The sequence below is a fragment of the Hippocampus zosterae genome, chromosome 19 (assembly GCF_025434085.1).
Source record: "Hippocampus zosterae strain Florida chromosome 19, ASM2543408v3, whole genome shotgun sequence".
Classification (NCBI taxonomy): Eukaryota; Metazoa; Chordata; class Actinopteri; order Syngnathiformes; family Syngnathidae; genus Hippocampus; species Hippocampus zosterae.
The window spans coordinates 2,867,128-2,883,314 of record NC_067469.1 but is presented as its reverse complement, the minus strand read 5'-3'; the positions used below and the strand labels follow the sequence as shown (position 1 = coordinate 2,883,314).

The 16,187-nt window shown below is 45.5% G+C and overlaps 2 protein-coding genes and 1 long non-coding RNA gene across 3 annotated transcripts; 2 read left to right on the top strand and 1 right to left on the bottom strand.

Annotated features, from left to right (window-relative positions):
• Positions 1–99: 99 nt before the first annotated feature.
• Positions 100–5,545, bottom strand: LOC127591851 (uncharacterized). The gene is made up of 3 exons (XR_007960007.1): positions 5,441–5,545; positions 3,227–3,337; positions 100–246 (listed from the first exon to the last, which is right to left on the bottom strand). It is a non-coding gene; the product is annotated as an uncharacterized LOC127591851 (long non-coding RNA).
• On the top strand, positions 1,320–3,604 carry LOC127591849 (acyl-coenzyme A thioesterase 1-like). Its single transcript, XM_052052089.1, has 3 exons — positions 1,320–2,027; positions 2,113–2,315; positions 2,807–3,604. Exons 1-3 carry the CDS (start codon positions 1,571–1,573, stop codon positions 3,395–3,397), a joined length of 1,251 nt encoding a protein of 416 aa, XP_051908049.1. The 5' UTR covers positions 1,320–1,570; the 3' UTR covers positions 3,398–3,604.
• gpr176 (G protein-coupled receptor 176) lies at positions 4,977–9,225 on the top strand. Its single transcript, XM_052052087.1, has 3 exons — positions 4,977–5,586; positions 6,801–7,053; positions 7,405–9,225. Exons 1-3 carry the CDS (start codon positions 5,373–5,375, stop codon positions 8,609–8,611), a joined length of 1,674 nt encoding a protein of 557 aa, XP_051908047.1. The 5' UTR covers positions 4,977–5,372; the 3' UTR covers positions 8,612–9,225.
• The last annotated feature ends 6,962 nt before the right edge of the window (positions 9,226–16,187 follow it).

The following is a 16,187-nucleotide window of genomic DNA, read 5'->3' as shown; positions in this document are numbered from 1 at the left end:
AGGGACAAACCAAAAAGCGCTTTCAAAAGACACGGTAGAGTAACACAGAGGATACAAATGAAATGACAAGAGTTCAATTTACACACAAAAAAAAACAACAACAAGATCAAAAAGACGAACAACACTTGAGCATACACAGCAAGAACGAATCCGACAGCATTTGGCGGTCCTTACATACTAGACACGACTTTCTTGGAAACAAGAGATGCGCCTGCTGGAGGGCGACGCCCTTCACTCCCGCTGGAGCTGGAACAAAAACAAAGGCAGACATGACAGGAAGAAGATAAAATACATTTAATAAAGTTATTCTCCGCCTCTGTGTGAACCCCAAAGAACATCAAGTAGAAAAGAGTGGGATATATGTGCCTAATGTTCTTTTGCGGCGAGCCTGCAAGTATGAACTTGCGCTTTATGAGTTATGAGTGTTGCGGTCAGCGAAATACTTTGGGTTTTAATTTGTGTATTAACATGTCTCTCTTTGGCCGGTATTGTCAAGCTTCGACGTGACGATTTGCACCTGCAAGGTTGAGAGGATTCTCTGTCATCCCAAATATTTCCAAATTCGGAAATCAATGTTACCCGGGCAGTTAGCGGTTGAACGCAAATCTTGTCAGATGTCACTTACAATGAGCATTCAAAGGCATGCTTTGTTGTCAACAATATCATAATTTTGTTGTGGTACTCAATTATTGAAACATCATGTATTTGAAATATTTGACAGAAGTGCACTGACTTAACTGAATAAACTTTTTGGACACCATCAGCAATGTTTCTCACTTCATGTCCGTTTTTTTTTTTTTTTTTTTTATCTTGCCTCTATTCCAAAGTCAGCTGGGATAATTTCAGTTTTACAGTAAAACTCTGGGAACAATGTGACCCGCTGCAATGCTTTCGACTGTCGTTTCAAGTTGTAATATCACCATTCACCATTAGATGGAAGACAATGTCATTTGTAACGCGAAACCTCAGTCATGGAAAGGGTTAAAGAGTTGTACAGAGCACTTGGGAGGACGGCGTAACCCCCCCGACAACGATGAATAAAAGCAGCTTCCTTCAGAATGCTACTTTGACTTGATGAGGTCAACCGCTTCAGTAAAGTATCTACACTGTGGGGGTTTTCCAGGTATGATTTTCTTTCATGTTAACGGGGGGGGGAGGTTGAGTGCATTCGCGAGGCTTTTATTGTGCACTCACGTTCACATTGGGCTCCTCCTGTTCTTGCTCACTTTTAATATATTTTTAAAAATGTGGATATGGCGCTCTGTAAGCTATGATAGTATTTATGTTGAGCAATATTAGATTTTATGGACAGTGCAGAGTTTGACTTTTGTGGCTTTCTAGGAGTTTTCATGTACAGTACTGTGCAAATGTCTCAAGAAACAAATCGGGTTTGTGTGTGTGTGTGTGTTTGATTTTTACAGCTTTTCGTCTGACATTTGACACATGTTGAAGAGGCGCAGTGAAAATTCAAGGCGAGTTTTACATTTTTAAATCTGGATCAGGGCTAAAATAGTAATTGCTTCAACAGCGCCAATCAAAGTAAGCATTTGTGTGATTCCCAAAAACTGCAATGGCATCCTCCCAGATCCGCCTGAAAATCCTCCCCAACGTCCGCTGTCTCTTTGACAAACTGGTTCAAGTCAAAGTCGAGGGTCTCGCGCCACACAAGCAGGTGGAATTAAGGTCCAGATTGGTTGACGACAGAGGGGTGATTTTCAAAGCTTCCGCCCTCTACCAAGCGGATGAAAAAGGCCTGGTCGATGTGAGTAGCACCCCCTCTCTGGGAGGAACTTACACTGGAGTGGAGCCCATGGGCTTATGGTGGTCCATGAGGCCAGAGACCCCGCACAAAAAACTTGTGAAGAAAAACGTCTTGAACCCAACTTTCGTTGAGATAGCAGTCCACAACGGAGGCACTGGGGAGAAGATAGCCTCTGAAATTAATGAGAGAGAATATATGATGGAGGGCATGAAGAGAATTCCCGTGCGAGACGGACGTGTGCGAGGAGTCCTCTTCATACCACCAGGTTTGTGTCTTCATGCTCTCGATGTGACAAACATCCTTTCCAAGTTAGCTTTCTTTGATTTCATGCGCATATTTTCTTTTCGCAGGAGAGGGTCCGTTTCCAGGAATTGTAGATTTATATACTTTTGGCGGAGGGCTTAGCGAGCAGCGAGCCAGCCTCTTGGCAAACAAAGGTTTTGTCGTGCTGGCACTGGCCTATTATGGCTACCAAGATTTACCCAAATATCCCGAAAACTTGGATTTGGAATACTTTGAAGAGGCTGTGAACTGTCTACTGCATCACCCAAAGGTTAGGAAATTCACGAGAGTATGAATAAAATGTCGACTTCCACTTAAAAATTCATAAAAGTTAAAAATATGAGCTAAAATAGAGTTTGTAGAGGAAAACCTTTGTAACAAGCCGGCCTCGCAGAGTTCTGGTGTGGTGACGATTGGTCTTTTGTGGAGTTTGCATGTCAAAACGTGCATGTTAAGGTTTACTGAAGACGAAATAGCCCGGCAGGTGTGAATGTGAGTGTAAATGGTTGTCTCTCTTTCTTTTTCATGTTTCATGTCCCCTGCCCGCCGCCCTCGGCCATACTAAAATAGGTTAGTCTCCAGTTTACTCACAACCCTGATGGTTTAGAAATTGGATGAAAAAAAAAAGGTTAAAAAATCTGTAATCCTTTCACGTAACACTCTGATTGTACATAGTTTACTTTATAGCATTTACTATATACGCATTTCGTGTATTTGATATCTAATTGTGATAATCGATATTACTGCATCTCTTCTTTGCAGGTTGACGGTTCCGGGCTTGGCATCATATCAATCTCTCATAGCGGTGCTTTGGCCTTGTCGATGTCATCGTTTTTTACATGCATCAAAGCAACCGTGTGCATTAATGGCTGCAATGCAAATACCGTGTTTCCGTTACACTACAAAGACGTTGTTATACCTCCACTTACCTATTTTTTGGAGAATATTCGAATGGCAGAATCTGGGGTCATCGATATAATTGACGTCACGCCGGACCCAACCGTGGGTGAGAATCGAGCGTGTTTAATTCCGATCCAACGTGCCAACTGCCACTTCCTGTTTGCCGTGTCAGAAGACGACCACAACTGGAAGAGTTGTCTCTTTGCCGAGCAAGCCACTCAAGTGTTGAAAAGTCACGGCAAGGATTCCTTTCAGGTGGTTTCTTATCCGAAAGCGGGTCACCTGTTGGAAGTTCCTCACATGCCGTTTTGTCCGTCTTCTTTCCACGCCGCACTGGGAAAAGCTGTGTTGTTTGGCGGGCAGCCGAAAGCCCACTCGGGGGCTCAGCTGGACCTGTGGGAAAGAGTCCCAGAGTTCTTCAAGAGACACTTGAACAGCACCGGCGCTTATTAGCAAGTTTGCAAGCATTACAGGCTGCTGTTATCTGGAGTCAACCTCAGACTTTTTAATTAGTTCTCGTGGCTGATGTGATGAGGGGCCCCCTGTCAGCCGCGGGCCATGAGAAAATTATATTTTCACTTTGTCAATTTTTAACTTTGAAGTGATGGGCCCAAAAAGATTTTGTTTTCCATCACAGGGGCCGCAAACGTCTGGCAATGCCCCAAGGTGATCAGTAATCCTGTCCGCACCCTTAAAATAAAAAGTTTTCATCAAAAGAATACTCTCTAGACTGTGTAATCACATTTGACTAAAAATAATATTTATCATGTTAACAGTTTCTGAGTGAGTGTGCGCATGTGAGCGTGCTCCCTATTTCGGCCATTTGCACAAACCAAAGAGGAATGTCACGAGCTGCTGTGAGAGAACAAACGGAAGGTAACAGTATTTCTTTGAGCAGTCAACAAGTCAAGCTAAACCTTAGCCGACCATGAACAACACTGCAAGCGACACTGCGCTCAACAGCTGGCAATTCTATAGATGTGAGAACAAGCGCTATAAAAATAGAATATATGGATGGTAGGTTTCACGCCGGTCTGCACGGTGCATTGAGTGCTTACAGTGGCACGACCGCGGCACAGTTGAGATGTCTGGGTTTGAATCGCGGCTCAGTTTTGCTTGCGTGGTGGGTTTTTACTTACTACTACTGGAGGCTATATGGGTCGCTGGCCCCCATTCCAAAACCGTGCAAAAAGATGATCATCCATGTGAGTTGGACTGGTTGTTCCTTTATGTGCCATGTGACTGTCTGACTGGTGACCAATCCAGGGTTTAGGGTCTGTAATTATGACAAGCGGTATAAGATGAGCGATTCCCAAACCGCTGTGGAGAGGTCATCAGGTGTGCCGCACAAAATAGTAGCATTTCACTAAATTACGAAAAGGTGATTTATTTCTTGCAAGTGATGTATCATTCATTCATTCATTCATCTTCCGAGCCGCTTGATCCTCACTAGGGTCGCGGGGGGGTGCTGGAGCCTATCCCAGCCGTCTTCGGGCAGTAGGCGGGGGACACCCTGGATCGGTTGCCAGCCAATCGCAGGGCACACAGAGACGAACAACCATTCGCACTCACACTCACACCTAGGGACAATTTAGAGCGTCCAATCAGCGTGCCACGCATGTTTTTGGAATGTGGGAGGAAACCGGAGCACCCGGAGAAAACCCACGCAGGCCCGGGGAGAACATGCAAACTCCACACAGGGAGGCCGGAGCTGGAATCGAACCCGGTACCTCTGCACTGTGAAGCCGACGTGCTAACCACTGGACTACCGGGCCGCCGTGATGTATCATTTTGTGATTTTTTTTTTCTTTGTGGTTGTGTCGCGTGTGATTTTTTCAAATGTAAACTATGCCCCTTGTTTTAAGCTGCGGAAAAAGAACGAGGGGTGTGAATGCATTTCCTTGTTTAAAATAAAGTCTGAGCTGCTGTTTGAATGTGACAGAGGACAAGCAATAAATGCTTCTTTTTTTGGTGGCTTTTCAAGAGGAGCATCCTTCCTCCTGGCCCCCTCCTCCCCACTCTGGCAAGTCGCGTGCGTCACGGTGTGAAATATTCATTATTCGTGGGATCTCCACACCGCCACTCGACCAATGGGCGACCTCTCACGGTGCGGCACGAGTCAGACAACCCGAGCGAGAGAGGAAAGCTGCATCCACGAAATGGACGCATCGGATGCAGCCATGCACCGCCGTGCGCATGGATGTCTCGGACTGATTTTTGCCTCACGCACTCCAATGTCGTTCTCGAATGTCAGTTCTGCGATGCATGCGCACGGATTTCCTTGCATGCTTGGCAATCGTCTCCAATCGCTGCGACCGACAATGTTTCAGTTCAAGTGCCGCGAGCGTTCATAAAAAAAAAAAACCGGCCCCCTCCTCCCGCCCCCTAAAAACAAAACAAAGAAAACAACGCAGAACCGGAGCACGATATGGATGGGGGGAGTTGGGCTGCAATGGCCGGGGACGGCGCAGCTAACATGACGGCTGCTCCTCATACCTGGCCGAGTGTCCTCAACTCCTCCATCCCGCCGCCCGCCGAGGGGATCGCGCTGGACGACGACCGGGACCGCCTGATCCGGGAGCAAGCCTACCGCGACTTCACCACCGCCGTTCAGGTTCTCATCCTCATCGGGTCGCTCCTCGGTAAGTCCAGAGGTAACGTGAATAGCGGCTGGAAAAGGAAAAAAAAATACATTTTGCACATGATGGAAAAGAAATAATATTCACAGCTAGATGGTGAGCCATCCCTTCAGTCATTTACTATTGCATTCGAAAGTCACCATTACTGTCAACTAATCGGATATTTTTAAGCATGAAGAAATAAAGAGATTAAAATGGGATTTTATACTTGTATTTTCGGGCACCCCGGCCCATCTTTCCCAGTTTCTTAACATAAATCACAGTTTGACATTTTCAATACCTGCCACATATAACATACAGTAAGTGTCATCGTGATTTAGTGGTTTGCAGATCCGCTTTGCAGATCCGGGTTTTAATTGTGCTTCCCCCCCCCCCCCATGTTTGAGTGTTTTATATTCTCTGTCTTCCCTCAAGCTTCCAAAAGCATACCACTTAGGTTAATTGAAGACTCCAAAATGTCAATAGGTGTGAATGATCCCCCCCCTGCGCTGACATGTGCGCCCTGCGATTGGCTGGCTACCAAGCCAGGGTGTACTTGACTTCTCGCTCAAGGGTGTCATCTGGAAGAGGCTCCAGCTCATCCGTGACCCGAACGAGGACGAGCGCCGTAGAAATGGATGAATGGTTTATGTCACCTATTAACTTTTATAGACCGTAAAATGTATTGTTTTCCGAGTCGAAAATCAATGCTGAGCCATGAAGTCACTCGCTTGAAGTATGCTTACAGAAGTGCTCTTCAACAAATCCACGTAACACCCGAGCATGTTATTTGAACAGCGGTTACTGATATTTTGACAATTGCATGATGGGTAAGAATGTGTTGGGAGTCCAAATTACTTCATTAAAAAAAAAAAATGGGGAACTGAAATAGGCCTAACGATGATTTGAGATTCTTGCAAGAAGGAAAAACAACCACAGTTATTTAAAAAAAAAATGAAAAAAAAATCAAACCACTAGACTTGTTAAAACATTTGAAAATCAAATAAAGTCTTCAATTTATATTTAAAAAACTTATTTTTAAATTACATTTTACTTTATTAATATGACGAATCATGCAGGGGGTCACATTGACGCATTAACATTTTTTGGGGTGTTCCAGAGAAACAAACAAAGACGGATTAAGAGGAATCAATTTGGCTGGAGAGTTTTTTTTTTGGGGGGGGGCACTCAGAACGTTCTGATGCGATTTCAAAACTCATCATTTTTGTTCCCCACAGGGAATGTCACCGTATTATGGTGCACCTGCTCCACAAACGTCTTCAAATCCGTAACCAATCGCTTCATCAAAAACCTGGCTTGTACGGGAATCTGCGCCGGACTGGCGTGCGTCCCCTTCGACGTGGCGCTGGGATCCAGCCCTCACTGCTGCTGGTGGCTTCGCACCCTGTTGCTCTGCAAGACCGTCAAGTTCCTCCACAAACTCTTCTGCTCGGTCACCGTGCTCAATTTCAGCGCCATTGCACTAGACAGGTCAGATCGTCTTCGAATTGAGAAACGCGGGCATTCCGGATAAGAACACAAGGTTCATGCGGTTGAAAGGCGCACTTCACAGACGTGAAAGGTTTCGACACATTCGAACAAAGCCTTAAGCTCTTAATGGCTTGACCGAGTCGGCTGAAGTACGTCAGTCTCAAACAATGGCGCTTTCAAAACCCAAACGTCAGCGCTTCAATCTGTATTTGCCCACAGATCATAAATGGTGGAGGGGCGGCAGGGGTGGGGGCAGATCGTGGTCGCTTGATTCGGGTATCATAGAACTTAAGATTCTTAAGTTCTCAGAACTTTGCATTCTGGTCATTTCGTTGTCTATTGTGTCTCCAGATACTATTCGGTGCTCTACCCACTGGAGAGGAAGATCTCGGACGCGAGATCCCGGGATCTGGTCATCTACATTTGGCTCCACGCGGCGGCGGTGAGTCTCCCCGTGTTCGCCGTGACCAACGTCACCGACGTGTACGCCACGTCGTCCTGCTCCGAAGACCACGCCCGCTCGCTGGGGCACACGCTCTACGTGTTGATCTACAACGTCACCACGGTCATCGTCCCTCTGGCGCTGGTCTTCTTCTTCATGCTGCTGATCCGCAGAGCTCTCAGCGCCAGCCAGAAGAAAAAGGTGATCATCGCGGCCTTGCGGACGCCGCAGAACAGGATCTCCATCCCGTACGTGTCTCGGCGAGAGGCCGAGCTGCACGCCAGTCTCCTGGCAGTCGTGCTGGCTTTCTCCGCCTGCAGCGCCCCCTACGGCGCTTTGGTTGTCTATCGCACGCTTTTGCTGGAGCCCAAAGAGCTGCCGGCGTCACTGTACCTCACCGCTTTATGGCTCCCGAAAGTGTCCCTGCTCACCAATCCGCTTTTGTTCCTGACTGTCAATCGCTCGGCGCGCCACGGTTGCCTGGAACTGCTGTCCAGGATCCACAGACGCTACAGTCGACGGAACACCGTCAGCACGGGGGGTCTGGCGTCTCTGGGCGGGGAGGCCGCCATAGGAGAACCGGCGGGACGAGAGACAACGGGTCGCTCCGGAAGCCAACTTCTGGAGATGTTCAACATCGGCCAACAGCATATTTTCCGTGCCTCTCAGGAAGAAGAGGACAATGTAGCAAACGAGATCCCCCATCACAAATTAGAGGGGCCGAAAGAGGACCTCAAGAACGGGTCACGACCGAGAGACCTTCGGCCGCACGTTATTCCAAAAAACGATCTGTTGCACAGACACGGCGGGCTCACAAAAGAAGGCGTCGCCACGATGACGCCGTCCCGCTCATCTCCGGTCCACACGTGCGCTTACACTTCATCGTCTCAGGTGGCGCCGGCGACGGAAACGAAAGACTCCCCCCAGTTCGGGTTCGGACCATTTGAGCTTCCTCCTCAGTGGTTACCCGAGACGAGGAACAGCAAGAAGAGGTTGCTGCCACCGTTGGGCAACACACCCGAGGAGCTCATCCAAACCAAGCTGGCCAAGCCGCGACCCGAAAGGCGAATCAGCAGGAACAACAAGATCAGCACCATCGCTGCTGCGGACCCGTGAACGACGCGACTCGCAAAAAGTCGCTTGCGACAGAGATGCGGACAGGCAACGTCAACATCCTTGGAAACGTTTGCGTCAACGGTTAAATGAATATCAACTGTCAAGCTGCGAGTGCATTTTAGGTTCATCCTGATATTTCAACAAACATTTCTTGAGTAAGGTTTATAACGCTAGGCTAACGCTAGGCTAACGCTACGCGGCGGATCGATGACCGGGTCTATGCGGAACGCCTGCTTCCTTTCCGCCACGCCAAAACCCGTTTACATTTTATTTTTTTCCAGATGATGTTGAAAGCGCCACCGCTGTCAGGAACTCGATATGAAATTTGCTTGTATGTTTATTTCGGCGTGAAGAATAAGTTTGCTCCGTCAACTTATACGATCGTCTTGAAATTCCGTCACGAGAATCTATTTTGATGCTGAATCATTCAGCCTTTTTTTCTCAAACATCTTATTCTGACAATGCGCTACGGTCGACGGAAGATGTTTAATGGTGTCGTTTAACGCTTGTTGTTATGCGGTCGATGTGCTCATCGTTTGTACCGAAAACGTATGCGGATTGAAGAGAAATGCCGACCTCATCCAAATACAGATCAGAAAACATCCCGTCGTCAACTCTCGTGTCATTTGTGGAGCGAGGGCACTCAAAGCAATGTGGGGCAAATCGTCCGGGTTGAATCGGCAACTCAACCGCAGAATTGACGTTATTGATTCTCCACGGGCTTTCAAAGAAAGGAAAAAAAAAATCAATATCGCCACACGTGATCGCAAATCCGTTTCAAAAGCGCATCTCCTTTGCAATGTTTACCAAGCGATGAGTCTCCTCAGTGACGCGATGTAGCCCATGTCTCAACCCTGAATCGACTGGATGATCCACGCAGACCTGGACCAACAAATATTGATCAAGCTGTAGCTTGCTGAGCTTTTTCTGAAGTTTACGTGAATTATAAACTGTGTTTTGCAATTTAAAAAAAAGGGGGTTGGAGGGGGGGTAGAGGGGTTGTTGACTTTGATATGAGCGAAAAAGTCCCCAGTTGATTGACGCAAAGTATGTTACCTGAGTCTCAACCTAAATTATCAACCTTAATTAAAGAATATTCGTTGCAATCATTTTGAGCTTTTAAGTAGGGAGGTGCAGACGAAAAAAGACAATTACCATAAAAAATTAATAATACACAATGCATCCTTACTTGATATCCACATGCTAGAAATACATCAATTTTTTAACTTGCATGCACTAAAAAAGCGATGCGAGCCGTTTTAAAATGTCCACCCTGTTGGGCAACTGCTATCCAGTTAACACTTGTGAGGACACTTTACCCCCCCCCCCCCCCACCCCCAATTCTACACTGACATCTTTCACACAGGACATTGTGCTGTCAAAATGTGCACTGGAGCAGTGAAATGCATTGTGCAAACACGTCATTGACTAAAATAATTGTTATCTGACCCGTTGTGATGCTGTTTGTTGCTTTGGTAACAAAAATGGGTCATAAGTGTTGAATCATAACTTGCGTAAAGGTTAGTTGTTTCATGTGACCTACCCCCCCCCCCTCGAAAAGCACTACAATAGCGTTACATTGTTTGGTGGCTGCGTGTCACATAAACAAAGCCATTTTTGATCGAGTCCCAAAGTTCAATCAATGGAAGCTGTTGTTTCGTTGTTGTGGATAATCCACACGGTAAGCAGTTTGGGGTGGGGGGGGTGGGGCAAAAGCTTCATTAGCTTCTCTCTGCATTGAAATGAAAGAACAAAAACAGCAGCGCAGCATCACTCGTGATTGGCTCATGCAAATGCAGGGCTGTAATAATTTTGGATGATTACACAGCGAGCAAAGCTTATTTCAACGATTCACACATTCATCTTCGAATGCACGACGCGCTCGTCGGGGTCTCAACGGACTCATTCACATACAATTCCATTTTCTTTTCAACTTGATCCCCTCCGCTCCGTCCCAACCTTTACACATAATAACTAAAGCGACGAGGAAGTTAATTAACGCGGTTGCTTAGCAACAGGTAACCCAGATACTGAAGAATACATCCTGTGGCAGCAGCCGTCTGCTCACTGTCAACTTAAAAAAAAAACACTCATTATTAAAATTATATATACTGTATGATGGCAAATGTATCATCAAATACACACCCCTGCTTTCATATTGCACGCGCCCTTGTGGAAGATATACCGTCGGATATTTTTTTTTTTTTCATTCTAAGGGGGTTCTATTATGGATGATGACTCTCAGGAGTGAGCAAAGTGGCAAATGTGTGTGAGGAAGACAGGGAAGAGGAACAGTCAGCTCTCTTTGGGTAAGTGGCGTCTATATAACATCTCCAAGGCAACACATAACCTACTAGTGCTGAAAGCCTGTAACATCCTCACTATCAAATGACAAGAGTACCAATCATGGGATCACACAAGGATGCCACACGTTAGGTGGCTTCATGGTGCCTCTAAGGGCCCACCTAGGAAATAAACGGAAAAGGACAGACGTCTCTTAAAGGGTCCTTTTGTGACACTGGGCGAATATTGTGATTCCAAGATCAGAGAAATACAATTCAGGTACTGTATATGCGACACCGCCTACTTTGCACAACCCCAAACTCTTTGAGGTGATTGATTCAGAGGGATGCAGCTCAAGTACATCAATATTCATGTCAACATAGTGCCGACTTTGACTCCTAATTGTTTTCCTTCTGTCTCACAGGCCTCTTTCCTGTAGTTTTGTTTGATTGTGGTACTTTGTCTTTTTTTTCTGAACAACTACGTGAATTCAACAGTTAATTTTTTTTCCCGTGAGTTCTTTACCTTTTTTTTCAATAAATGATGAATGAATAAATGCGATGACCACAAGCCCTTTATAAAGGTGGAGCGCAAATAAATGGACGACTGGGAGGGGGCAAAAAAAGTCAAATCTGATCATCCAAACCTTCAACAGAGGGCGGTAGTGCATCATATTTAAATGCAGTAGCACCTGCAGAAAATGCTTATCCGTCACTCATATCTCTCTGAGAAGCAGTCGACAAACTAGACGTATCGGATAGAAATGAGGTTGCTTGGAAACATCTGGTGGCCTCGCGATAAAACTCCTATTGGTCCTTCCTCATCAGTAACACGTACATGTTTTTATTTCTTTTTTTTAAATTTCAAGTTGGCCTTTGATGCTTGAATCAATTCAGTGTTCAAAATTCTAATTCAAAGCCAAGTCAGAAAGGTACTGTATACTTCCACATACTTTCTACTGCATTTCAAAATAAAAAAAAAACATGCAGTTTAGGATTCAAAGACTCCAAACGGTGCGAATGTGAGTGTAAATGATTATTTTTCCAATTGTGCCCCGCACGGACCTTCCGCCAAACCATCAGGCTTAATTATTATTACCGGTATGGAACCAAGAGAGTACTGGTGGAACCAATACCAGGTGCATGAACTCAAACAAACTGAAGGAAAGGTTTCTTCATTTCCTGTCAAAACATTTTAAAAAAACATTTTTTTTTAAATTTAGGAAGGACGGAAAGGACTTTTCGTGGGCTCAACATATTTCTGATGACTTTATTATTTTAACCTTTAATTTGTCACGCCTGCGATGGACAAGCGAGCGTTGGTTTGGATTTAATGAGTCACTAATGTCTCCGGGCACACGTGAGGCGTTTGGGTTTTAATCAATAGAATGTTATTATTAAGCGGTTTTGGGGGGTCTCACAGCCATTTTTTTTTCTTCTTTTGAACCATATGTCAAGTTCAATCATAAGACAAATCCGCCGATTGGAATGAGTGCTGAGCACTTGTAGTTATTTCCATGCAGAGTTCGGGGAAAAGAACAACTTTGCAATTGGTCAACCGACGCACACGTCAAGCCAAAAGGTTAACGCTTGTGCGTTCTTGTCCACCCAAACATGTGCGGGGGCAATGTGAATGCGTTTCCCTCGTTAACTGGCAAGAGCCTCTTTTTGTCTTAATTAGTGGCACTGAGCTTTAGGTGGAAAAAAGTGAGATTGGGCAGACGGGCAGTGACGGAGCAGCGGCGTGCGCTGGCGTGCAAAGGGACCTGCCAGTTCAAAGACCTTGACTACCTGCAAATCCTCATCCTAATGCGGCCTCGGTGCACTGAGATTTGATCTTGAATGTTCAGTTTGCCTTAACTTCCTGTTGAATTGCTAAAACACACACACGCACACACACGCACGCACACAGGTTCAGGTCAGGGCCAAGCGTATTGCTGAGATCTCTCAACAAATCCCCTGGTAGCCACTCGGCAGGGGACCGTACCCCGGTGATGATGTAAGGCCTGTAAAGGCAACAAAGCCTGTTTTGTGCCACTGTGCTACGCAGAGGCTAAGATAGTCACTCCTGTTTCGGATTATGTTACGAGGAAAATCCTTCGCATTATCAAAACTCTTTCCATATGCATGTTAAAAGGTCCCCATTTTTTTTTTGTGTCATTAAAACAAAAATGACTACGTTGGGGGTTTAGCGTCAGCGATCAATGTCAGAAAAGAACTTGGGGGGTCAGGAACTGCTGAATACAAACAAGAATTCTGTAGACCAATTTTGGATGGCCGATATTACATTCGGTTAAACATCAATTCCGGGCGGCCCGGTAGTCCAGTGGTTAGCACGTCGGCTTCACAGTGCAGAGGTACCGGGTTCGATTCCAGCTCCGGCCTCCCTGTGTGGAGTTTGCATGTTCTCCCCGGGCCTGCGTGGGTTTTCTCCGGGTGCTCCGGTTTCCTCCCACATTCCAAAAACATGCGTGGCAGGCTGATTGGACGCTCTAAATTGTCCCTAGGTGTGAGTGTGAGTGCGAATGGTTGTTCGTTTCTGTGTGCCCTGCGATTGGCTGGCAACCGATTCAGGGTGTCCCCCGCCTGCTGCCCGGAGACGGCTGGGATGGGCTCCAGCACCCCCCGCGACCCAAGTGAGGATCAAGCGGTACGGAAGATGAATGAATAAACATCAATTCTGCCAGTTCAACCCCCCCCCCCGAAAAAAAAAACTAAATCTCGATTTTAGTCCGCTTCTGAATGTCTAAGCAAGATATAAACAACCCCAATTCAAAGTTGATGAGTCAAACTAGTTTGACATTTGAGATCCCGAAAATATATTTAAGTGTCAGGTACCATCTTGAACAATAAGGTTTTCCAAGAAGGAAATTAGACGTCTGGAAATAGTGTAGGCTACTCTGTGGCTTCCCAAACCTTAAGTGACCCCCTTTTTCACATCAAGCATAGCAATTTCATTTGCGATCCGGAATTCATTTTGGCAACTTGAGCCTCACTTGAATATAGTGTGCGTTTAAATAATCACCATGCATGGCATCTCATGGGAAAATATATAACTTCTATCCCTGATGGGGCACATTTAGATTTAAAATGGCCGGTGAAGTGCATGTTGATGGACAATTTTGCCCAGGTGTTTCCTTAATAAAATAAAAAAAATCTGCTGAACTATTTTTTTATCCGGAGTCCTACTGAGAGAAATCCGTCAAAGCCTTCATGATTTACACGCTTACACCCTATCGTGTTCATTTGATCACTCTTCCATTTATTTCACAAACTTTTGGAAGTCACAGTCGCATTCTGTGGTCAACACCAGTATGGGTAACATCGGAGGCAGTGTTTTATTTATTTTAGTTTTTCCATGGCACGTGTGTGATGTCCAGGAAAAGTCTGGCCGCAGCTGCATGAGTGACTTGTGACCTCTGTGCTCTGCGGGCGCTTGTTGTCAAACCTCGGCAGCCGTACGCTGTCATGTGCCACACGAGTGGCATCTTTTGCAAAAAAATAAAATAAAAATGGAAACGACGTCCAACGACAAGGTTATAGAAAGTCCAGAAGGGTTTTTGCCGCTCTCTAAAAACGGACTCTTAAATAAGCCGTGTTTACGTTTGCTTTGCTTATACGCGGCAATGAAGTCAGAGTCATCCGATGAGCGTACAGCTCTGGACCGCAGCCTGGAAGTAGCTAATTAACCGTCGACCATAATGATAGCTCCGAATTCCGAATCATCATGGAGACACAACAAACAAGAAGTGTGAGGACATCGCCCCGAGCCGTACAAACAACAAGCTCAAGGGAGGATCCTTCACTCTCTGATGATGACACGCAAGTTTCTCAGCGCTCGGAAAAATAGCGCCGCTGGAAAATTGTGTGACACCTTTTTGCTTGCTTTTAACACGCGTGTCGTGTCGAGGTCGGCAGAAAGATAATAATAATAATAATAATGAATAATAACGCACTTATTACCATTTCGTCTTACTGTTTATTGTGTTATGTTAAATCGCTCCATGTACAGCACTTTGTATGCAGCGATGGCTGTTTGAAAGTGCTCTAGAAATACTGTTGACTTGACTTGACATGAATGCAGGTCTGACAACGATACTCAATTTGAGTTGAAAGGCGACATTTTGTCGCCTTTCTGTCCATTTTTCTCCTTTTTAATTGTTTTCGTTCCATCCCAGGAAGGTAAAAAGTCACAAAATGACAAAAATAGCATTTTGCACCCATAAGCGGCCATTCGCAAAGTCTGACTTTCATTCGTTCATAGCATCGCATGCCCTGACGGTGCCATCAGTGCTTATACGTCGCTATTTTTCTTAATGCATTCACCTAATTGCCGTCATATTTTATCGCTTGTGATGACTCTTCACAAATCGAATTATTAGAAAACAAAAGTCAAGGCAAAAGCTGCTTGGTTGTAAATTTCCATGTGGATAACCGCGAACCTTTTGGGTACTAAAAGTTGAGCTCCGTGGTTAAGTGCCTTGTCATAAATGTGGCGATTTTGAGGCCCATCCGGAACACACTCTAAGCAGGTTATGATTTAATGGAGACATTTGACGATAATGGATGGTTGGCGTGTGCGACTTGAAATAGAAATAGGAAGCGGGTGACACCGAACATCTGCGTCTGCTCTTGCTCAACTCGCGGATGCGGAAAAAAAAAAAGTATCTTGACGAGGTTCTACAGTTTAACCCGAGGTCAAGGGAGAGTTTCCTTGACGTATTTCCATTTCAACCATATCGACGTACGGTTAATCCTCATCATTAAAGTAAAAGATCTCAATCGATACAAATGCAGCGAGAAAACTCACCACGACTATATTTGCTGTGAGTTTTCAAGGGTAAGCACAATCAAAAATGTCCGACCTCAAATCTTCAAAGTTCTATCTTGAATATTTGACGGGATGTGCAGACAAATCGGTGAATCATTTCCAGGCTTAATCTGTTCCTACAACGGTACCTTAGAATAAAACTGCACAGGACCATATAAAAATACGTTAAACACAATCAACCGCCCCCTCTCCGGAAACTGGAAACCGCCTTTGCGGTTTTGGCGATCGCACTCCTAATTTGTCCCCTGTCGCACCATGTCATGGTGGACATGCACGCATACAATTACTATGCAAGTGCGGTCACAGTGGGAGAAAAGACATGATACATTGCATTTTTTTTTTCCCTCGAAGCTAATTATAATATTCATCGAACCTCACGATGCATATAGTCCGTGCCAGGTATATATTTACTGTCTCACGCAAACGCAACCAGGGTCACGTTCAGTCAAAACAGGATTGGTGG